Here is a 23,935-nt window from a genome sequence, read left to right as displayed (position 1 = left end):
GTTCTTTATTGTCCACGGGTCCTCCCCATTGCCTTTAAATCCCAACTGGGGTCCGGATCTCTGCCTTCTTCCCAGCGCTTCTCCTTTCACCATCCTTTCCGGGTGCACAATTGGCCGTTTCTTCCCTCATGGGACTTCTTGCTATCATGCCGGCCGTAGACGGGGGCACCAAATGGCCAATTTTGGTGGGCTTTTGCCCTGCCTCTGCTACCCAGGCATGGGGTTTTGTCCCTTTTGTTCGGCACGGGTTCACCACTTTTCCCTGCGCGCAGGATTAGTCTTTTCTCATGGCATAGGACCACTGTTGCCGCTTTTCACACTCCTCTCTTTCTCCTACCTTATCTGTAAATCGGTAATTTCTTCTCTACCCGTTCTTCCATGCTCACCCTTAATCTCTTTCTTTCCTTCTGTACTGTCCTTTTCTACCCTCTACAGTGTCTTTCTTTTCTTCCTCCCGTTTGTAAATTGCGCATTCTTGCTAGCAACCATTAAGCGCTAAAATTTTTGGGCACAAGAGCCGTCTTCCTACCTCATTCTTCTTTCAGTGACCTCTTTTAATGGGACTTTTCTGCTCTGCTTTGCTCGCCTTGCTGCACCTTTTAAGTTTGTTTGACAGATTTTCTTATTGGATTTTGTCATGAAATCTTTGGGCGCCTCGCCTGTAATCTTTTTTTGGACTGGTTTACACAGGCTATACCTATCTTTCTGCAACCCGTGTTTTGGGTGTTACCTGCCATCTGACGAGTTTGACACAAGAGGTCACAGAATTGGAATTGGCGTTTGATTCCAGCTTGCGTAGATGCAAACATCTTGTAGTATGGCACTCTATATCCCAGTTGCTCTTATGCCACTGAAATTCATGATCAGCATCAAATACCGTAACCGCAGATACAAAGTCCTGCACGCCAATGGCGACGACCGCAAATACGTCCAGAATACCTGCCACTGCGAATGTGCGAATCATCAGCAGTGCAACTAAGAGCTACGATAGCAACTGTACAGCCACGACCGCAACTTCCACGTCAACGACTATCACAGAAGAGCAGCTGCAGCTGCACTGCAAACACGGTGGCCGCCCCAACCACGACATCACATTTCTAGAAAGCAACGCATTTCACTAGCCATTACGGTCATGGTTTCGTTACAGCCCTTATGAACACGTACAGATAAAACCGGCGCTAGAGACAGAGTGCAAGAAACAAGGAGAGCCAATAACGACCGGAGCTGAAAACCCAGGCTTCTGCTCGTTAGGCCACCAGAACCACGCGCCGTCGGTAGCTTCCGGAATCGGGTTTTCGTCGTTCTACTGGTCCCGGGTCTCTTCTGGCCATACGCCACGTGCCACGTGCCTCCAGCCATCGGCTTCCTCCTGGCTGCCGGGTCTCCTGTGCCTTCGAACATCGCTATCCTGCCGTCCCGCTTTGCCGAAACGGTCCCCTTCGCCAGTGGTCGTGCCGATGAACTTTTGGAGAGAAGTTACCTACTTCCCGAAAGAAGCTGACGTGATTGCTTACGCGGGCCGACGGCACAGAATACGTCGTGAGCTGAGCTAGGACATCGGTGATGACCTTACATCGCCACCTGGTACACAACCGGACAAGAAAAAGGTGAGAGACCCCTTGCATTTTACCGATGGTGTAAAATGTGCAGACAGTAACAAGCGCGCCAGAGAAATTGTAATGCCTTAAAGACGCCTGTCTGGGGTTACACACGATGAGAATAGCGGCCATTAAATAGAAGAGAACAGTCACTGAAACCGACGAATCAGAATGTTTCTATTGTTTTTAGGTTGTTGATCAACAGAAAATTAGAAGCGTACTCATTTCTTACGTGGAAAATCTCTGGTTAGAAAAGAGAATAAAAACACCCACGCTCGAAATGAACCTGCGGCCTCCGCATGTCGCGAGCGGTGCTTTGCCAACCGAGCTAAGACGGCGGCCGCGCAGACTTCTTCTTTCGAGGGTTTTTACGTTGCACGTAACCCAATCCTAAGAATTAAGACCAGCATCCCGTAACGGCGGACGTAGGAACATCCTGTTATACCGCAAGTGTCACGTGGAACGTGATCGAATGCTGAATGAAGGCGGAGGCTCCGCGAAACTATGCTATGCTTCATAAGGCATCATGACTGCCACAACAGAAGCCTTCCTCCAGCTATTTAGCAGCAACGTTAGGGAAGTGAGGCGTTTACTCACACGTATCAAGGAAGCGAACGGTTTCTGATGCCGACGAAAACCAAGTGGAATGTTACCTTTTGTTTTAAAATGTTGCGTTGATCAACGGGAAATTAGTAGCGTAACAATTTTTTGCATCGAAGAATTTATTAGAAAGTAGAAGACAAAAACTACCCCCGATTTACCAGGTTAGGATAAATGTGACTCAGGCGCGCTAACACGTTTGCCGTTGTTTCGCGAGTTGCACCAAACTTTCTTGCCGTCGTTCCTCAGATCGGGGCCGGGTGAATTGGAGACACATGGGAGAGGCCTTTGCCCTGGAGTGGGCGTAGTCATGCTCGTCATGATGATGATGTCGGTGCTGATGAAGGGTATGAAGCAGGTTATGATGACGCCATGTGGTCACGTAACCTAGGTGTCCCACCTAGGTTGCTGAAGCTGCCGGCTGCTCCGGATGACCGAACAGGTTAAACGCTCACTGCACCACGGGTCGGTCACGTGGAGTACTCCTGCTGTGCAGCGGGAATACTGAATGCCGCTATGATGCCATGGGAGAGCTCACATTGTTCAAAGAGCCTGATAAAAACACACATGCCAAGAAGTGGTTGCCATTTATAGCCTGTTACAATAAGACCGCCGACAGCTCACTGCTGAGTCAAGTTGCACCCAAGAAAACTTAAAGGTGGGACACCAGTGAGCCACGACGCGCAGGGCCCCGAAAATCACGTCCGCAGTAAACGTGTTAATATAGGTTTCACAATAAGACAACCTTTGTACGCTTCACACGCGCGGTTGTATTTATGGTATGCGCGCGATATCAGATTCAAAATTCAAGATATTGCTCGGCTGAACAACGAATCTGCTCGCATAGTGGTGCAAAGAAATAAGACTTGATATGGCCCGTATATCCATAAGGTGCGCGCAAGCTTTGTTTCCTCTCTTTGTTTGCATTTCTGTTTAAAAATGAAAACAATACTCATAATGTACTTCTTGTGACGCTCGTTCATTCTAGGTCGTTTCACCGCGCTAAACGGAGCCTAGCCTTCAACCGGGGTGACATCGGAGCCTCCTGCCGCTTTCGTGTTGGCCTCTGCCACCGTTCGCCTGCAGACGATGCCACATCCACATAGCCGCGTTCCAGGGCGGAAAGTGGTTCTAATCAGGACCGTTCTCATCATCTTGTGTGAGCCCCATTGGCAGGCATCGGCGACACAAGTTCTGTTCTTCTTGCCGGTGGCCGCCGCAGGCCAGCTGAAACTTCCAAGTGCCGCAGCGCAGTCCACAAAGCATCATCGGCCAGAGCGACCACAGCTACCAGCGCTGACAAGCACCGCAACATTTGTTCACCACGGCGCACACAATATCACGATGAAAACCGCCGCAAGTACGACGACCACTCTCACGAAACATCCACTAGTACCATGCACCACAGCCATCTCTGCTTAGCCCCAACCCCTTATCGCACGACACACGCCAACCACAATCTCAGCTAACAGTTTCATGTACACATCTCATGAGTTTCACGCTCACATATGCATCAGTTTCGTGGTCAAATCTGCATCAGTTACCGCAACACCAGGCACACACACACCAACCACAATCTCAGCTACCAGTTTCATGTACACATCTCATGAGTTTCACGCTCACATATGCATCAGTTTCGTGGTCAAATCTGCATCAGTTACCGCAACACCAGGCACACACACACCAACCACAATCTCAGCTACCAGTTTCATGTACACATCTCATGAGTTTCACGCTCACATATGCATCAGTTTCGTGGTCAAATCTGCATCAGTTACCGCAACACCAGGCACACACACACCAACCACAATCTCAGCTACCAGTTTCATGTACACATCTCAATGAGTTTCACGCTCACATATCCATCAGTTTCGTGGTGAAATCTGCATTAGTTATTACAACGCCAGGCACACACATACCAACCACAATCTCAGCTACCAGTTTTATGCACACATCTCCATGAGTTTCACGCTCACATATGCATCAGTTTCGTGGTCAAATCTGCATCAGTTACCGCAACGCTAGGAACACGCACACGCCAACCACAATCTCAGCTAACAGTTTCATGTACGCATCTCCACGAGTTTCACGCTCACATATGTATCAGTTTCGTGGTCAAATCTTCATCAGTTACCGCAACGCCAGGAACACGCACACGCCAACCAAATTCTCAGCTAACAGTTTCATGTACGCATCTCCACGAGTTTCACGCTCACATATACATCAGTTTCGTAGTCAAATCTTCATCAGTTACCGCAACGCCAGGAACACACACACGCCAACCAGAATCTCAGCTAACAGTTTCATGTACGCATCTCCATGAGCTTCACGCTCACATATGCATCAGTTTCGTGGTCAAATCTGCATCAGTTACCGCAACGCCAGGCGCACGCACACGCCAACCACAATCTCAGCTAACAGTGCATCTCCATGAGCTTCACGCTCACATATGCATCAGTTTCGTGGTGTAATCTTCATCAGTTACCGCAACGCCAGGAACACGCACACGCCAAACACAATCTCAGCTAACAGTTTCATGTACGCATCTCCAGGAGTTTCACGCTCACATATTCATCACTTTCGTGGTCAAATCTTCATCAGTTACCGCAATGCCAGGCACAAGGGAAAAGTCGGTCGACGGCCACAAATATACCGGCTCACTGAGCCATATCAGCATATCTACAACATGTTGGTTGCGACACCATCGATTCTACTAAATCGCGAAAACTATCCGCTTACCGCTGACGACACATAGGCGACGTGAACGTGGTGTTCTGCAATAAAGTATGCATTTTTCTCCTATCAAATGCAGTCTCAGCGTATCAGTGCTTGAAGGGAACACATGTATCACGCGACTGTCGCCAGGTTGGAAACGACAGTTGAAACCTAGGATCTGAACGTAGTAAATGTTGCAGTCATCACGAGTGAACCGATCGTATTTTTCGTACTTTGCTTCGTGAACAGCCAAAATTTCCAGCGCTGATCCTGTAACATACGACAATGCAAGATACAGACCAGAATACGCTACTTTCGCACCGCGACCGGTTAGCGCGTAGTATCAGATATATAGATAGATACTTGAGGCCTTGCCCTTTGTAACGGGTGGGCACCACTAGGTTGGGCACCCGGACCAAAAACAAAAACAAAAAACCAGAAGATGGAAGCGCGCAAGGAGAGAAAGAAAGATAAAACGCACAAAAAAAGGAAAAAGCATTAAACAAACAAAAAAACACGCAAAGGCTAAAATATGAGGCGCCATCTTCCGCCGTGCTGGCAAAACACTACGTGCAAAAACAGAGCTTTGTGACCTTGAAAAATTAAAAGAAGCAGCTGGGTTGTGGAGCGCTGTGTGCGATGTGCGCTCTGTTGAGAGCACTGCCGCTGCGGAGTGTTCACCCTGCATAGTTTCCCATTATCGAGGTGTTAAAACTGCCGAAGTGCATCGAATATAGATTGCTGATTTCCAGAGAATGAAATACGAGTAAAGTACCAAAGCACCAGTAAGTACTGTTTGAAACGGTCGACCGTCGCCATCGCCATACATTCGGGACGGCGTGAATAAACATCTTCCTTGTGGTCTTGAAAGCCTGTTTCCTTGCAGCGAGCCACTCTGTCGCTCACCCCCCCCCCCCCCCCCCACACCACCGCGGAGGTTTCGTGCGCCGTAGTGTTGCCCCACTGTGTACAGTACGTGTGGTGATGGTTGGTTGAGGCCTGCGGCTGGCGCGAAGCTCGAACCCAAGGTGGTTGATGTCATGTGCCCACCGTAGCAACCACTACACCGACCGATTGAAGCCCTACGCCAGTGCTGCTGCCCAGCCAAGCAAGGCAGCCACGCAAGTGCAGCCCGAAGCTACAGCGTCGGTTTTCTGTGTTCACCCTTTACAGCCGCATCGATGTACTGGGTTCAGCTGGGTTCAGCGTGGGGGCTTGCAGTATAACCGACAGAAGGCAATTATGAGCCCATTTCGATAGTTGGCACCAGCTGGCATTTGTAGCGATCGAGTACTACAAAACAGGATTGCCCGAATTATTGAACCCTCCCTCACCGCTTTGCGTCTTTGCAATGGAAGCGCTAGCTTTGGCGGTCCCTATCACCTGATTGTTGTCAGGGAATTGCGTACGAACGATAATGGGCTGACAAAATGGCTTGAGAATTTCTTGCACTCACCGGAGGCATTTGCCCTGGACAAGGGCGTCGTTCAAGCGCAAAGAACTTGGAAGGAGAAAGACTTGGACAGCGCGAGCGGTTACTTCCAACACAAGCATATTAAATACGCCTTGCTGCATGACGTCAACTGACAGCACAACCGACACGAAGTAGCCGCAGGCAACAACATTCTCTCCTTGTTAGTCAGTGTTATAGATGGTGCGCTGATGCAGGATGAACCCGCTTTTCTAATCAAATCTGCTATAACGCCCTGACACCTACTTACCTTGCGTGCACTGAAGAAAGGTTTACATGGCTTTTTTTTCTTTTCAGCACAGTCAAAACAATGTTCAGAAAGATTACCTACTGACGTCATCACAGTCTGCCCACCGGGGCAGGTGGAAATAACCCCATCGAGCTGCTATAATTGCACACCTTCCTGCTGTGCTGCAGCAATCTTTCATTCAGACATCGGCCAGTTTGACCGATGTACCTAGAGCCATTCGATAGGAGAATTACATTCCAGAAGCGCATGCTACAAAAGCGGTGCTAGATACCGCATGGTTCTTAAAGCTTTTGGAAAGGGTTAGTCAATTTGGCTAGTTTTTCCAGATTCTCGGGAGTGAGAGCTTGAAAAGCAAACAAAATTGACTAATCCTTTCCAAAAGTTTTTACAACCATGCAGGCTCAAGCACCCTTTTTGTAGCATGTGCTTCTGGAAAGTAATTCTCCTATCGTATGGCTCTAGGTACATCGGTCATACTGGCCGATGTCTGAATGAAAGATTGCTGGAGCACAGGAGGAACGTATGCAAATATCGAGATGGAAATCTTCGTGAACATTGTCATGACTGCGCTGAAAAGAATAAAAATCCATGTAAACCTTTTTTTCAGTGTATGCAAAATAGTGGCCAAGCGTATGTGTCAGGACGTTAGAGGAGTAATAGAGGCAGGTTTGATTAGAACACCTACTAACAAGGAAAAAATATATTGCACGTCTCCTGAGAAGCAAGTGGTACGTACAAGTTGTATAAGGTCTCATGAATCTTTTGAAACAGCGGCAATTAGTTTTACACCCCTGTCGAACGCATGGTACCTATAGCACAAAAAATGACAATAAAATGCAGCATATGTTAGTCAAATGTTTAGGGGAATCCCCAAGGTGGAGTAAATTTGTAATAACGGAGTAATTACTCATTGGCATCCACCCGAATGCAGCCATACGGCTACAAACGAGAGCTATACATCTTTCTCAGAAACTTCATAGTTAAAGAAAAATTCGTCCTGAACGTTCTTTCGTTCTTTAACTGCGAATCTTCTGAGAAAGCCGTATAGCTTTCGTTTGTAGCCGTATGGCTGCGTTCGTGAGGGTGCCAATGAGCAATTACTCCCTTATTACAAATGGAGCATACTCTGGCTCTGCCGACGCTCGTTCGGCAGCAGAGTTCCTAATTAGTGTTGACGAGCTCGAATTAAAAAATATTTTGTTTTTGCATGCGGCCACTTGATGTCGGCGGTGCTGTAAGTTGACGTCATGCAGCAAGGTGTATTTATTGTGCTTCTGTGTCGGTACAGTTGGAAGTAAGCGGTCGTGTTGTCCAAGTCTTTTTCTGTACGTGTCTTTTGCGCTTGTACTTGGTGTCAATGCACCAACTCGCCCAAAGGTCTGTGCTACTGAGTGGACAAAGGGCCTGCAAAAACCATCGCCAGTGGACACAACGGCCTCGATTAAAAGCGCAGGAAAATCGAAGGATTGGAACCAGCTGCATCCCTGCAAAATGTCTTCAATTAGGGCATCGTGCACCATTTACATAGTGCTGTTTAGTCGCTATTTCCGTATGGACCCTGTGTCCTGTGACTTTGCACGGCATCCCTAAAACCCGCGTTCAATAGATGGCGCCACAGCGCTTTCTAAATGGCGGCGCTCAAATTTCGTTCGCGTTGTGGTCAATACTGCGACTTTCTAACGAAAGCAGGACTAGATCCCGACGTAGCAGGTCTACCGAAAACGTGAATAGTTACGACGAAGCGAACGTACAATGGGTTGCGATGGCCTGTTTTCTTTAATTCAACAGTGCAGTGTCCTGTGAATTTACTACTGTAGGCGGAAAATTTAGTAACTTATTGCAGACATCCAAAGCGGTATTCAACCGTACATTGTTGCCCGCCACGGTGGCTCAGTGGTTAGGGCGCTCGACTACTGATCCGGAGTTCCCGTGTTCGACCCCGACCGCGGCGGCTGCGTTATTATGGAGGAAAAACGCTAAGGCGCAAGTGTGCTGTGCGATGTCAGCGCACATTAAAGATCCCCAGGTGGTCGAAATTATCCCGGAGCCCTCCACTACGGCACGTCTTTCTTTCTTTATTTATTTATTTATTCAAGATACCTACAGCGCCTTGAGAGGCATTATTGTAGGGGGGGGGGGGGGGTAAGTACATTAACAGTAAAATTCAATACAGCACAAGAGAACAAAACAGAAATAAAAGTTACAGAAAAATGATAAGAACTTCCAAAAAGATAAAAGCATTCTGATTGCACCCGAGACACAGAACCAACACTGACAGCAGCATAATCAGAATATTGCAAGGTCAATTGCTGCCTGGAAATTCTCGCTCTCAAACACTTCATTAGGCAGCAGATTCCAGTCACTTATTGTGTTGGGAAAAAATGAATATTTAAATGTATTGATCCGGCAGTTATACCCTCTAATTTTCATGGTATTGTCCCTTCTACTCGAAACGTAGTGAGGTTGCCTTAAATAGAGGCTTTTATCAATTCCTGTTTTATTATTGTAAATGTCGTACAAAAACTTTATTCTAAAAACTTTTCTTCGGTGGGATAATAACTTCCAACCAAGAGCTTCCCGAAGTTCAGAACCTCTAACCTTAAAGTTGTAATTCCCAGTTACGAACCTTGCTGCCCGCTTCTGAACTCGTTCTAGCTTGTCCTTTAAAATATTTGTGAACGGGTCCCAACATACGCATCCATATTCGAGAATTGGCCTGACATTCGTAAAGTACAATGTTTCTTTTAGGCGTGGAGTCGTATGTTTTAAGTTTCTTTTAAAAAGGTTGAGAACGCAGGAAGCCCTGGCAGTTATCGCGTCGACGTGTGCGGTCCAATCCAACTTCGCTGTAAATGTGATACCGAGATACTTTACTCTGTCCTTTGTCTGTAGAACAGATTGATTTAGATTATAGTTGCCCCATATCTTCTTTTTTTTGTTTGTGAACTGCATGAGGTAACATTTACTAGTGTTGAGAGTCATCTTCCATTTGTCACACCACGCACATACCTTGTCAAGGTCAGACTGCAACAGAATGGTATCATTTGCGCACGTGACAGAACGGTAAAGAACACAGTCATCAGCGTACAGCCTAACACGGGAGCACAGTTCACTCGGCAAATCATTTACAAAAACAAGAAACAACAAAGGCCCAAGTACTGAGCCTTGCGGCACACCCGATAAAACCTGAACAGACTGCGAAGTGGCACCGTTAATAAGTACCCTTTGTCGCCGTGCATACAAATAATCTTGAATCCATCCAAGAAGTCTAGAAGGTATACCTAAATACGATAACTTTATTAAGAGTAGAGAATGCGAAACCACGTCAAAAGCCTTGCGGAAATCAAGAAAAACTGCGTCTATTTGAACACCCCTATCTATACCTTCCGCAACATCATGGATGAACTCGGTGAGCTGAGTTGTACACGATAGGCCCGAACGGAAACCATGTTGAGCGGTAGTGAAGAAATCATGACCATTAAGGTGCTTCATAAGACCAGAATATATTATATGCTCCAGTGTTTTACAAGAAACAGAGGTGAGGGACACCGGTCTGTAATTGCATATATTTGCGCGATCACCATCTTTATGTATTGGCGTTACATTTGCAAGCTTCCAGTCGTTTGGGAGTTTTTTATAATCCAGGGATTTATTGAATATTGCGACCAAAAATGGAGCTATGTCTATTGCACATAGCTTCAAAATATGATTAGATATACCGTCTGGGCCGTGGGCAGAATGGGAATTTAGATTAGACAGCAGCGTCATCACACCCGTCTCAGTTATGATTACATCTTCCATTTCCGGCAAGTGTGTGAAATTTTGCGTGACTAAATTGAGATCTGCTTGATCACTGACAAATACTGAGTGAAAATACGCATTAAAAATGTCAGCTTTACTCAAGTCGTCTGCCACAACGCTGTTATTGTGCACCAAAGACGGAATTCCAATGTTATCTTTTTTAGTATTTTTAATATGCTTCCACACTTGTTTTGGATTAACCCTTATCTTTTCCGATAAAGACGAGAGGTAAAGACGCTTAGCACTTTTCAGTTCTGTCTTAAGCGAACACGTCAATAACTTCAGTTTTGTGAATAAGGAGGGGCTCTTAGTTTTACGATATTTCTTATACAGTGTGGCCTTTCTTCTAATGGATCTACGTAATTCCCTTGAAATCCAAGGTTTGTCAGCGCGTAATTTCCCTGATACAGTCTTAGAAGGAACGTACGATGTAATCAAGTAGAGAAGCTTGTCCTTAAATGCGATCCACAAGCCATCCACGTCACACGTTACGCTATAACTGAGAAACAAAGGAAAGTAATTTACTAAAGCATTCTTTACAGCATCGTAGTTCCCTCTCTCGTACAGAAATATTTTTCTTGAACACCCTTTTTGAAATTCGGGTTTCTTGCAAAAAACAGTGGCGGCAACAGCTTCATGGTCACTTATTCCCGGTGCCACTGTAACAGATTCAACTGTACCATTTTGATTGCTAAAAAGCAAATCTAAGACATTTGCACCAGTTGTGCATAAGCGAGTCGGAAAATCCACAAATTGAAAGAGCCCATCGTTGCGGATCATTTCATAAAAGGCTGAGTGTAGCGCTGATCTACTTTGTTCGACAGGAAGCCGGTTGCTCCATACGACATCAGGCATGTTAAAATCGCCTCCCAGAATAATCATATCTGATGATAAGCTTGACAGCGATCTCGATACCCTGTGAAATATTTCCGGGTTGTTTGAACTAGGTGGCCTGTAGAATGATCCCACGGCAAGGCTCTCCCCATTTGACAAAATTATTTTGCACCATACAGATTCTGCACCATCATGAACATCGCTGATTGGTACACTTTGGATGTCGTCGCGTACAAGAATAAACACTCCACCGCCATGCGCGTCTCGATCCTTTCGATATGCTACATAACACGAGGGAAAAACTTCAGAGCTTGTTATATTGTGGTCAAGCCAAGACTCAGTTCCAATAACAACATGAGCCTGTGTTACCCCTACTAAACTGGCAAAATCAGCAGTCTTGTTCCTAACACTCCGACAATTCACGATAAGAAAAGATAGCTGGCTCATAGAGTGCCTATTATGACGGGGAGGGGTACATGACTGCTATTGCACGAATTCACGAACAGAATCAGTAGCGCTGTCAAAAATGTATGCTTTCCCATTGATTATTAGTTTATCGTACTTTAACGCATACTTAGCGTTTAGGCCTCGGGCATACGCACTTAACCTGCTCCTTAACTGACGCACACTGGGCGAGTAGTCTTCACTCACTGAGTAACCGGTATCCTTAAACTTAGATGCAACAAAAAGAACCCGCTGTTTGTCCTTAAATAAGTTAAATTTAACAATGATTGGTCTCTTTTTGTTTTCATCATACCTGCCTATTCTATGCGCCCTCTCAATTGCAGCGGGATCAATTTTAACACCCAGTTTTTCGTCGCAGATTGATATGACCTTAGCCTCCGAATCATTCCATGATTCTTTGTCCGTATCTGAAGTACCAAAAAAGAGCAAGTTATTTCTACGGGACCGGTTTTCCATGTCATCTTGTTTTGCTAGCACCGCATTTACAGCACTTGTCAGCTGGCTATGTTGGGATTTCAACTCATCCTTTTCAGCGTTGGCTGGCTGTTCAAGCAGACCTTCAATTTTTGAAGATAACGTTCCGATTTTGTTTTCAATTATTTCTTGGTGTTCTCGCAGAGCTCCCAATTCTTTAAGAATATTTTCTTGAACTTCCAGAATTCGTGGTAGGCACTTCACGGCAGCAACAAGTTCACTACTCGTGCCTTGGGGGGTCGGGCCTGGATTTAGCTCCACGTCACCACAGAGCAGCAGTAACAAGAAGAAAAATGCAGCGTTTCTCAACAGTACGAACCGACGTCTAACATGATGTCTAACTACGTGAGAACCATGCATGCAACGAAACAACATGTGGGGCGTTACCGGCAAAAAATAAAAACTAAATTTTGCAGAACGTAGACCAACCTGCGTCAGCAGAAGCAAACGTGTGAATCGCAGCACCGACATTTCGCCGGTCCCACGCCCCGATGTCGCTGTGACGCCAGCCGGTATTTGTAGCCGCCAGTCTACCACACCCACCGACAAGGCAGCACAATGTTCGTGGCAAGCAGCGTCGAATCCGTCAGAATCGTCCGTGGGGCAAACTTCGCAGCCGTAGTGATGGAATCCACTTTTCTTCGGGAATGAAGCGTCCAGGCAGCCACTGTCATGCCTAGTTAACAGGAAGGCCTGCGTCAGCAGAAGTAAACGTGTGAATCGCAGCACCGACATTTCGCCGGTTCCACGCCTTCTTTCACTCCCTCCTTTATCCCTTCCCTTAAGGCGCGGCTCAGGTGTCCAACAATATATGAGACAAATACTGCGCCATTTCATTTCCCCCAAAACCAATTAATAATAACCGTACATTGTTTGCGCTGCCACTGACTCAAAATGGGCGCCAGAAATTTTGCCCTTCTTTGATGAAAGGTAGCCCCATGGACCATTGAACAGCCGCTTTGCTGATGTAGATGAGGTCAACTTAATCGCAAAACATGTATAATTGCTGGCATCACTCTCTGATCAGAAGTTCATCGTTCAATGGTCCCACCCTCTTGATTTCAAAGAATATGTGGTCCTCGTAAACAGCGTGACTGCATCCGCTGCTTGTATTCACGCTCATCGTCACGGAAATGCATCGGGGCGCAGATAAGCTGCCAATTCTGCTGTTCAATTGATTCGTTTTGGAGACATGTTGGCGGATATTGACTCCATATGGCGGTGACGCTGTCGGCTATATTGCCCTTGAGTTAAGAATAGTGCCTGAAATACGACAACAGAAGGCCGTCTCCCGAAAACCCAAAGCCAGGTTTGTTAGCTGTCAGTTCAGGCTTGATGTAAATGTGGCAACATGACAATTATATATGAAGCAGTCTAGAAGGAAGTGGGAAGTACTCGTTCGAGCAGTCGCAATGTTTCTGTGGGAAGGTCCAATGCACCATGCATACCATGCTCATGGAACTCTCCTGGCGGCCACGTGGCGCATCTGTGAGCATGGCACACAGATGCGTAGCACTCCTATAGACTATTCACCAATGGGGTGGTGATGCCCATCACCTTTGGTCTGCCTTCGCTGGAGACGAGTGCTGGGGTTCGGAGGCTGCGCGTTTTTCTTGCTTTCGAGGCCAAAGCATGCCCGATACAAGGAGCCGCACGGACTCCTTACGAAGCAAAATTAATTTCACTAGTAATTATATACCTTTGCCTGAAATTACAGTTCCAAAGTAATTCGTTACATTACAAAATTATTAAACCGATAAAAGTAATGAATTACATTACAAATTACCGAGAGAAGTAATTTAATTACTGTAATCTTGTGGAGAGTAAGCAGCAAGCATCGGAGTGGAGAAGTAGACATCTGGGTGTAGATTCGATTGAACTTGGAAGAAAATATCGAAAGTCACCAACGAAGAACACCTCAAGACGAAAGGAAAGAGAAACACGACCATAATGAAGCATAGAACACTATGCAGACACAACAGATGTGAAGCAGTGTAGAGGGAAGTGGAAAGTACTCGTTCAAGCAATCGTAGTGCGTCTGTAGGAAGGCGCAATGGACTGGGAAGTGGTGAGGACTGGTGGTAGTGGTGGTGTGTTTGAGGACCGTGAAATGGTGTAATAGTTTCGGGTCTGACTCTGTACAGAGGGTGTACAGAGAAGCTGTACAGCCGCTTTGTACAGAGATATTGGTGTTTTAAGGCACGAAAAACACCCAGCAAAATATTTCCTTCCTTTTCAGCGCCATTTCCTTTCGTAAAAAAAAAATTAAAAGTGGCTGTGGTTCAACCCAGCTGGGCCAAGCTCTGTTAAGCATGGTTTGTGGTTAGACACGGTTTAGCTTCGGTTCACCTCTATTGTATGAAGACTTCAACGAGAGCGAACTGTTTCAGCGAGAGCAAATCGCGTGGTGCATCACGTGCCACAAGTGCAAGAGCGAGAGCTCTGCAGAGCGGCGGTCGGCGCAGCGGCGGACATGGCTGCCAAGCGCAAGAGCGAATCACGTGACACATCACATGCCACAACTGGCGAAGAGGAGCGGCCGAGCAGCAGCCAGCGCAGTTGCGGACGTGTCTGCCAAGCGAACAGCCGCGGCGACGAAGGTGAACATGAAGGTCGTAGCACAGCAAAAAAGCGGACACGTCACTATGGAGGAAAGCTCAAACGATAGCTGCCCGTGAGGACGCTATGATGGGGAGGGAGGGCCACCCTGCGGCGGCACCCTACGCATCTTAAAGCATATCGAGGACTGCATGCAAGACCAGACGAGCATGCGCACGATCTCGATTTGTTAACGGCTTTGGCAAGGAACGGTCGCTCAAAGGCGAAGTCCGGTCGGCTTTTTTTTCTTGTTTTACAGAGGGAGTTGTCATTTTCCTGTTTCCCGTTTATTTCGAGGTCGTTGGCGTTGTAACACCTGAGGTCATGACAAAGCGCCCCGATTTATTACTGGTCAAATTAATGTGACTTCACGCATGGCGTCATTAAAATACGCCACGCTAATTGTCCAGAATGCCAATAACTGATTGGTCAAAACAAAATACCGACATTCGTGACGACACGTGTTTCGCTGCTGCACCTCTCTCGCTCCGTGCCCTGAGTGACAGAGCGGCACGCATACCCCAGCTAACCCCCTCCCCACCGAAGGCACCTCCTCCACACCCTCATTAGTAATGCAAAAGGCACCCGTTTCCAAAGTTCTGCCGGATTCATACAAATGAACATAAATCTGCCGCACGATGTCTGCCACTCGCCAGTATCAATCTGTCTTTACCCAGGATGCCAATTGTTTTTAGAGCGGAAAACTCTACTGCTCCCATGCCGAACCTGCAGGTCATCTGGCATGTGCAAAATCCCGCCTGGCAGCTGCTTTGAGCTTCATCTTCATTCCCTCCTCTTCACAGAACGTGAGTAATTGCGCTGAAAAAAAGCCGTCAAAATTGCCTGTTGTCCTTTAGTGTCTTGATTCCCACAAACGCGGCAAAAAGGCGATGCATCTTTGTTAACAAAGTGGGGGATGACGGTACCAGCGAACGTTATGAGCACTGATTGAGTGGATCCCATCATGCGAGCAGCGAGAATATCTGTTTTGAAAGATTCTAGTTCATGCATGAGCTCATCAGGAGTGAAGTGGCCACCGGCGTTATGGATGACGCCGAGGCATGAGATGGGAGGATGGGGGGAATAAGTTTTGATGCTGACAGGCTTACCGTGAAGGTGAAGGTGCGTGATAGAAAGTAGGAGGTGGGCGGTGAGAGGAGAATGAGTTTTTAAAAACACAAGGCTTTGGGCTGGCTTGGCCTGAAGGGTGATGTCTGCACTGGTCTTGGAGGAAAGTTGTGCAGCGGAGGTGACTGCGGCGAGCACGTCGTAGAGAGGCAGCTTGGGATTGAGGGTACCAGGAGGGAGTTGTATGCCAACAGTGATGAGCTCGGAGCGGGGTCGGGTGGCGGAAGCAGGCTTACGGCTGGCACCGATGGTGCTCCAGCCGATTTCCGGGGATGAAGTGTCGTCTACCGGGGACGCCATGAAGTCCATGTCTGCCGACGAATCGTCAGCCTGGGGCGCAATCTGCGACGCTGGTGCCGGGCTGCAGGTCTTGGTGTCAGCGGGTAATGTGGCTGGTGTAGGCGCGGCGGCACCGGCGACGTCGACGAACGCAGGCGGCTGCGACGCGTCTATGGGCCCAAAGGTGTTGACGTCTCTTAGAGCGTGGAGTTGGCGAGCAGTGGACGCTGCGGCGACGACGAACGCTGCCGGCTGCGCCGCGGCCGTCGATCCGGAGCTCCCAGCGTCGCTCACAGTGTTGGTTGCGACAGGATTTTGCGCGGTGGCGTGGGCGGTTGGAGTAGGCCCCGCGGTGGCGGCATCAGTGGGTCTGGGCTGCAGGGGCTTCGTGAGACGCTGCATTGCAGAGGTGCAGGCGCGGCGCGTTAGGGTTAGCGAGGCGCCGCGCCGCTTCAGACTTTTGGAGGCGCTTGAAGGGCCAGCCCGGCAGCGGGCCGTGATGCCGATGGTATCCACGTGCTTCGGAAGCCTTCCGGAAACGATGGAGAGGAAATCCAGGGGCGGGCGAAGCACTGGATTAGGCCAGGGGCAGGTGAAAGCGGAGCTCGATAGGCAGCAAGCTAAACAGGGCGGCGCCACCTATCTCAAAACAGTCTGCACTGCTTAGAAGGATTCATCGGGTCACCGGGAGTGCAGTTAAAAGCCTTGGCGAACTGTGGCATGTGCTGCAGCGCGGGAGTGCAGATCGACTCGTGGTTTGTATTTTCAGAGCCGCCATAGCAATTGACGTAACACAGCGCGATGAAAAACAGCTGCAGTCCGCTGTACTTCTCCAAACCGAATAGGCTGCTGCTGTCCAAAGCTCTCTCTTGGGCATTGTAGGCATCCACAAGAGCGCCATAGCCAATTACTTCTTTGGCGTAATACCCTAGTTCACCGGCGCTGCCGGACGTGCCTGCTTTCAAGCAGTCCATCACGGGCTCAACAAACGAAGAATTGGTTGCGTAGTACGCGGAAAGGAACAAGGTCGCCAGTGATAAGGCGACCTCAGCTCCTAAGCCGCCGTAGTTTAAAGACGAAGGGAGCTGCGGATCAAATAGAGGGAAGGATAGAGCGTAAGGCATCAGCTCGAAGTCTCGCTTGTCGTAGGACACGATGGACACCTCCAAATCTTGCATAAGGTCTAACATATGTCCTAATTCTGCGTCCTTTCTGACGTGCACCGACTGTTGCCAGTTCCGCACGAAAGAATTATTCAAGTCAGGCACATGGTCTGCAGCCAGGATTTCCTCCTCTCCGATGTGCTCTATGTTACGGAAGACGATTTCCGAAGAGCTCCAGTTGCTGACCACGTTGATGCCTTCGTCAAAGTACGTCCAGTTGGAAAGACGCCGGAAAAAAGCGGTTCGCACGGACTGAGCCACACTTTTTGCGAGATTAAGTGCTTCGCCTTGAAGGGCCTCAGCATAGTATTTGTCGAACAGCGAGTGCCCGGAGATTAACATTGCTCTCGTGACGCAGAAAATCCTGTGCCTGCGTCGTTTGGTAGTCACGGTTGTAATGGTTGAAAATTAAGTCTTTATTCGCGAAAAGGGCCGCCACTTGAACGGTGCACCAAGAGATCAATGTATGGAATGAGTCCGTGCCGTACCGCCGCCAGAGATACAACACTCGCTCCAGATAACGGGGCGATGTGGTCGTCAGCGTGAGACTACTGTTCATCCTGATGTCAAGTTTTAAAAGCGTCGCTGTCCAGTTAACTTCCGTGAGGCCAAGCTGAGTCAAGTTTAGAAGAACGTCAGCGTTATTCTCGTCAGCTGCTTCGTAACGAGCTTTAGAGAGGTAGCTCAGGGCTGTTTCGACCGACGCGTATATGTCCTGGTACGTCACCGTATCCTCGCCTTCGGCGTGAAAGCGTTCCTTCAGGAACTCAAAGTACGCCTCATCCGTGCCGGTCGCGAAGTCCCTATACCTCTTGACCACGAAGTAAAGGAACTTGCCAGAAACTAGATTGATCCCGCCGCCATCGGGCGCGACGTCGAAGTCCAGGAGCACGTCCCAGCCCAGCTTCAAAGAGCTGCAGAGGAGCGTGTACAGAACGTCTGCGCCCTTGGAAGGCTTCGGCCACACGATGCCTGCCTCAACCAGCGCGTTCTTGACGGCTGGCAGCTCGTCTCTCTCCCCTTCGAGCACATCGACGCAGCTCCTGTACATGATGGCGGCCCGCTGCTCCATGTCTTGCCCCGATGCAGGCACGTCTGCACTCTTCAGCGACGCGGTCACCTTGTCCAACAGGGAAATGAACTGGTCGTTCCAAACGGTATGTCGGTTCTTCTGGCGCCAGCCGTCGCAGACGAAGTGCGTGAAGCTCTGGCACGGGTCCACCGATTCGTTGATGGAGGCGAGGAGCCTGGTCGAGTAGGCGAGGCAGGCATGCGTCTTGCAGGTGTTCCCCCAGTGCGCTGGGGAGCGCCATACAAGTGAGGCGATCGCCAAGGCCACAAGCGTTACCAATACAGTGACTCCAAGCACGGCCAGAGTAAGCCCGAGCCGCGATTTCAGCTTCTGGGGGTCCTGGAAAGTAACATTATTGCCGTAAGAAAAACGATGTGCACAATCAGTTGGTCTTACCTACGATCTCTATAAACCCCCAAAATAACCGCTTTTCTAGTGATGAATCATCGATACTGACAAAGTGTGCACTTTTGGGGTGTCTTTGTGCGCAAATTCAGGCGCCTTCTTTCCCACAGCTCCTATCATAGCCGCTGCTGTACGAGTACAAAAATACAAAATCTCGGCTGCTGACCCGAAAGACGCGGGTTCGATCTCGGCCGCGGCGGATGAATTTCAATGGAGGCGAATTTCGATGGCGAAATTCTGGAGGCCCGTGTACTGTGCGATCTCAGTGCGCGTTAAAGAACCCCAGGTGGTGGAAATTTCCGCAGCCTGCCACTACGACGTCCCTCAAGCCTGAGTCGCTTTGGGAAGTTAAACGCCACAAACGACAAAAATACAAAATACTTTTATTTCAACATTAGGTAATGTTAGGAGGTGCGCCCAAAAATCCTTAGATTGGCTCGACAAAGCAGCGCACCTTCTTCCTACAGGAAACAGCGGCAACAACAGAGTACATATAACAACAAAAAAAGTGATCAAGCTTACTTATACAAATCTGAGCCAAGAATTTGCTTTTAAGAACAAAATCAGGAGCATTGAAATGACAAGAATGATACACAATACAACACTACATAAACATGCCTTTTCATAGCAGAAACATACAACAGATCTAAGGAGGTACTCAACAAATCAAGTCCGATGCCAGGTTTTAAGATAGACAGCAAACCTTTATCAAGAAAATGGAGAGGGTTTGCTGTAGGAATTAAGAAGGTTAGGGATTTGAAAGCGAAACATTTGACGACCGTAACTGGTCCTTCACAAATCCGCTGTAGCCTAACACTCCGAGATGAACAGACCTACAAACTGTATTAACTGTGTGCCGAATGAATCGTTTTCTATGCGTATACTAGAGATATCGAGACTAGGACATTACTTCACCTCTTGCAGTGTTCGTACACGCTGCTTTTTAGAACACGTCATAGGACCTAAATGAGTGACGTTATTTAGAGTTTCTTTCTTCGCACGACACGCATCGAACCACTGCCGAATCAAAATTATAATAACTGTCTAATCACTAGATGGAAAATCCTGTCGGAACAAAAGCGAATTGCTTTTTCGCCGCACAGATTTCAGGTAACATGTGAATTGCGTGTCACGGCGGATTTGCAAGCACCAAGGAAACCACGCGAAAGAAACAACAAAGGCACTTTTTTTATAATCAGGATTAAATTTTGACAGTTAGCCGGGAACCTCGTTATCGTGACTGGATGATGATACATAAGCCTTCTATGTTGCCTGCAGTTTGAGGCTCTTCGTGAGCTTGGCTACGACGACTTTTACCTTCGCATTCTTGTTGATTGTGAAGAAATCCTGGATGCGTTACTTTCTTCCTCATGTTGGCCTCATCAATAGAGCATGTGCTTTCTTCTCGCCCAGTGCCAAGCTGGGTCTAAACCAATCATAATCTTGTAGCGTGTGCTAGGATATCAAAAAGGACGGCCCATGCCTAAAAAAGCTCATTAAACAGATGTTGTGTTTCTATTTGCCACAGCACTGTGTCACCATCAGGGCCTGATCACTGCTCGCAAAGGATTTTCTAAATAAAAACACTCTTTGCTGATACAGCAGCATCCTGTCCTTTCGGCTGATGGCAGTTACTTTTTGGTGTTACTATACATTGACTAATTCCGAGCTCACAAAAGCAGCAGAGCTAAATGAGACAAAGCCACTCGAAAGGAACATCATAAGTCCATAAGTCATGACACAGACATGCGCTGAAAGCAGTACTGAACCGCACTCTTTTTACCATTTTGTAAGCCTACCTATATTACTCGTTGATTTCTTTTAGCCGATGCTGTTCTGATCTGCAAATAATGAGTCAACTACTTGCTCAAGAGCCAATACATGCGGCCTTAAGAACACTCTACAGTGCTAGTTCCCCCTCTCAGGATGCGTGACTTCGTTCCTTCAACGTCATCGACCTATACGCGTAAGCTTTCTTCTGAGCATGCAGTCAAAAACTGCAACTTTTCTGTTACGCTAGGCGCGTGTGCCAGGTTCCAATGGCGCGTACCGGAGGCGATTTCGTCCTATCTTCGCCAGGGGGCGGATTGCCGCGGAAGCCGGGCGGCTGCACGAGGGGCGGCTGTTCGACATTCCCCGGGCTGCTGGACAGCGGCGAATCAATGCTGAGCGCTCCCGAGAAAACACCGTCGGACACGGACGATGCTGGCGATGACAGGCAGGAGCCGACGGCAGCAGTGTCAGCGGAGGTCATTCCGTTCACACCATGGCCACGTCCCACCGGCAACGCCGCAGCTGAGGGACTGGCTGGACCGACACTCTCTGGACAGGTACCTCCAGCAGGGTCCGCCTTGCCAGATGGTCGGAGGCGGTGGCCTTTGGCACCTGCCGATGAGAGCACGAAACGGCGGTTGTGGAGGTCTGGTTATAAGGGGTGGGGCGGCGGGGGTTGTCAAGCCCAAAGGTTCTACTGCATGCTTGGCCATGACACATCAACATCTCTAAGGTATGTCCTATAAAAAGGCACAACCACATCCACATGTGGCTAAAAGCTCAGTAAAGTAGGTACTTTGAGAAATTCAGGACGCGAATCACAGCGAGAATAAAAGATGTAGAAAACCAGACTCTAGGGAGCAAAAGGAACCCAACTGGCAGCTGCAGCATCACATAAACTTAAGTGCTAGTCTTGTAGTGACTAAACTCCCTACTCCTCTCCCAGAGGCCTGCGTGCCGTGCCCGAGAGGGTAGGTACGGGTCCGGTTCAAACATTAAAATTTATTCTGAATCTCAATCTGAAGCAGAACGAAAATGGCACCGAATGGAGTCATCTGACAGCTGGAACGGCCTACCGTGCATACGTCTTTGATGGAATGCTGGTTGTATGCGCCTGGGTGCACTGTCGCTGCCCGCAGGGCTCCGCGAGGGGCTTCCAGGTATGTCCGACAAACGGGTGCCGCCTTGGTCTCGACCGCCGGGACCGCGTCTTTGGCGGCGGCGCTCTGCTGAGGAGGATCCAGGCCTCCGAGCTTCATCGCGACTTCCCGGCTTGTCAGGCGGCATTCCAGCTCACTGTCTGATTGCTACGGCGTTTTCGAAGAAGGGCAACGCGGCGGAACGGCTACCGAGAGGCATTCAGTCTTCTTCTCGTCTCGTGCCCGGCGCGCACAGCAACCGTGCTCGCCGGTCAGACGATGGCGATAGCGATGGGGTAAGGGGGGGGGGGGCGCTTTCGAACCGTCAACCAGCAAAGAATCAGCAACGAAGTTGTTGTTGCCTCTAAACTGATGGCACATACCCATATATTCTGCATCCTTGGAGTAGCAAAGACTGGCGCTCGCGCAGACGAAGTCTCTTTCACGTGTTTGCGTTGCCGGGTTCCCTTTCTAAATTTCTACCTTCACAGATCTGGCCTGGCGGCTTCCCCATTGTGCCCTTTTTGTGCCGAACCTGAGACAATAGACCACTTCTTGCTGTTCTGCCGCCGCTTCTCTCATTTGAGGAAGCGTCTTTCGCAAATTCCATTTCATCAACTGGGTTTGCCTGTGTCCTCCGCGGTTGTTCTTTCCAATGGCCCTTCTTTGCTTGGACGAAGCGACAGGAGTGTGCGCTCTGCTGTGCGAAATTTCCTTCAAGAGACGGGGCGACTCCCATTCTATTTTCGTTTTCCCGCTCTCAGTCAGTACGACATTGAAACATTACAGGCATTGTATACTATTATGCACATTAAGTCATTGTCCCGTCTTCGATCTCCTAGTAACAGGACCCCTGTCCTTGTGTCTTCCAATCTATCAGCATACATACCATTACTATTGCTCGAGGCTGGTTTGGTTGGAGGCTCGGATTGTAAGCTCTCGAGCTCTCCTATCCGCCTCGGCGTTCCCCGCGACGCCTGTGTGTCCCGTTACCCACATTATTATGTGTTGCAATTGTTTTTCCTTCGGCGGTAATTTCACTGTCTGTACTGTCTTTAGGATGCGGAGCGCTGTTCCCCCTATTTTGGCACTCTTGTGGTTTCTGCATGCTGTTTGCGAGTCTGTTAAAATTATTAGGGACCTTTGAGCACGGTAGCCCTCTGCCGCCGCTAGGGCTATGGCAGCCTCTTGGGCCTCCTCAATAATGCCATCCCTCATAGTTGCGCTGGCCATTTCTTTGAGCTCATGATTAATTGCCGTTGCAACCGCTCTATTTCTGTTGTGTTGTCTTGTCCTACCGTATGCAGCCGCATCCGTGTACGTAATGTTTTCTTTGTTGGCTAGGTTCTGTTGCACATACTCTGTCCTAGCCTCCTGTCGCTACCCTAAATTGTTTCCCGCAGTTCATCTGGTATCCATCAGGAAGGAGGACAGCGATCAATCGGGTCCATGTAGTTGTACATGCTTGGCAGCAGAGCACGGGCCAGCACTCGCGCATTTCTGCAGTGGAGTGAACCAGGAGCAGCACGGACTAGATCACAATTTTATTAAAGAGAGTAATCGGAGTGAAGAATAATGTACGTCAGCCGTAATCAAGGTAGAAAAAAATACGTAATTTCAAACGATAAGCGCAACACGTTTGTCTGGGTCGGCCCAGGTCTTGCCAGAAAGGTATGTGCCCCGAAAAGGCGTTCAGATGGCTAAGAGCGGCTAGAAGGAAGCGAAGAACAGAAATTAGTGATATTCATACACGGTAAGTAAAACAGTAACATATAAAATGAACAAGAGGCCCAATATTTCACACTAAGCCCTGTCATATTACCGCACCGAAACGAAACATCGCTTTCTATAGCTTTTTTTTCTGGCAAACGACATATTACGTCTCTCATTTTGATATAGACCATTTTATGGCTCTCTGAATAATAGTATATCTTTTTACTGAGGAAAGCGTAAAAGAATCGTTAACACATTACTGTCCTACAAGCACAGCCCAGTTTCGAATATTGCTGCGCACTTCGATTGATTTTTGAAAATGTCTATCCACTCGCTAATACACTTGTGCAAAATTATCAAGTTCAGAATAAGGCAACTATAACTTTGCGGATCCCAGTTAGCGACCTCTAAAGTTGGCTCAAATGTTGAGTCCTAGTTAGCCGTCCGTTGTTCCACA

General features: G+C 48.3%; 1 protein-coding gene across 1 annotated transcript; it reads right to left on the bottom strand.

Moving 5' to 3' along the window:
- Window positions 1–21,063: 21,063 nt before the first annotated feature.
- Window positions 21,064–21,898, bottom strand: LOC144106481 (uncharacterized). Its single transcript, XM_077639297.1, has 2 exons — window positions 21,703–21,898; window positions 21,064–21,238 (listed from the first exon to the last, which is right to left on the bottom strand). Exons 1-2 carry the CDS (start codon window positions 21,883–21,885, stop codon window positions 21,113–21,115), a joined length of 309 nt encoding a protein of 102 aa, XP_077495423.1. The 5' UTR covers window positions 21,886–21,898; the 3' UTR covers window positions 21,064–21,112.
- Between the last annotated feature and the right edge of the window lie 2,037 nt (window positions 21,899–23,935).

The sequence above is a fragment of the Amblyomma americanum genome, chromosome 10 (genome assembly GCF_052857255.1).
Source record: "Amblyomma americanum isolate KBUSLIRL-KWMA chromosome 10, ASM5285725v1, whole genome shotgun sequence".
Classification (NCBI taxonomy): Eukaryota; Metazoa; Arthropoda; class Arachnida; order Ixodida; family Ixodidae; genus Amblyomma; species Amblyomma americanum.
This window is presented reverse-complemented; position numbering and strand designations above follow the sequence as displayed.

Bases quoted from the DNA above. Each gene is read 5' to 3' on its own strand.
- LOC144106481 (XM_077639297.1), bottom strand. From the start codon at position 21,885: ATGAAGCTCGGAGGCCTGGATCCTCCTCAGCAGAGCGCCGCCGCCAAA. The intron at 21,239-21,702 runs GTAGGCCGTTCC...TCTCATCGGCAG, and splicing joins CCATCAAAGACGTATGCACG to GTGCCAAAGGCCACCGCCTC.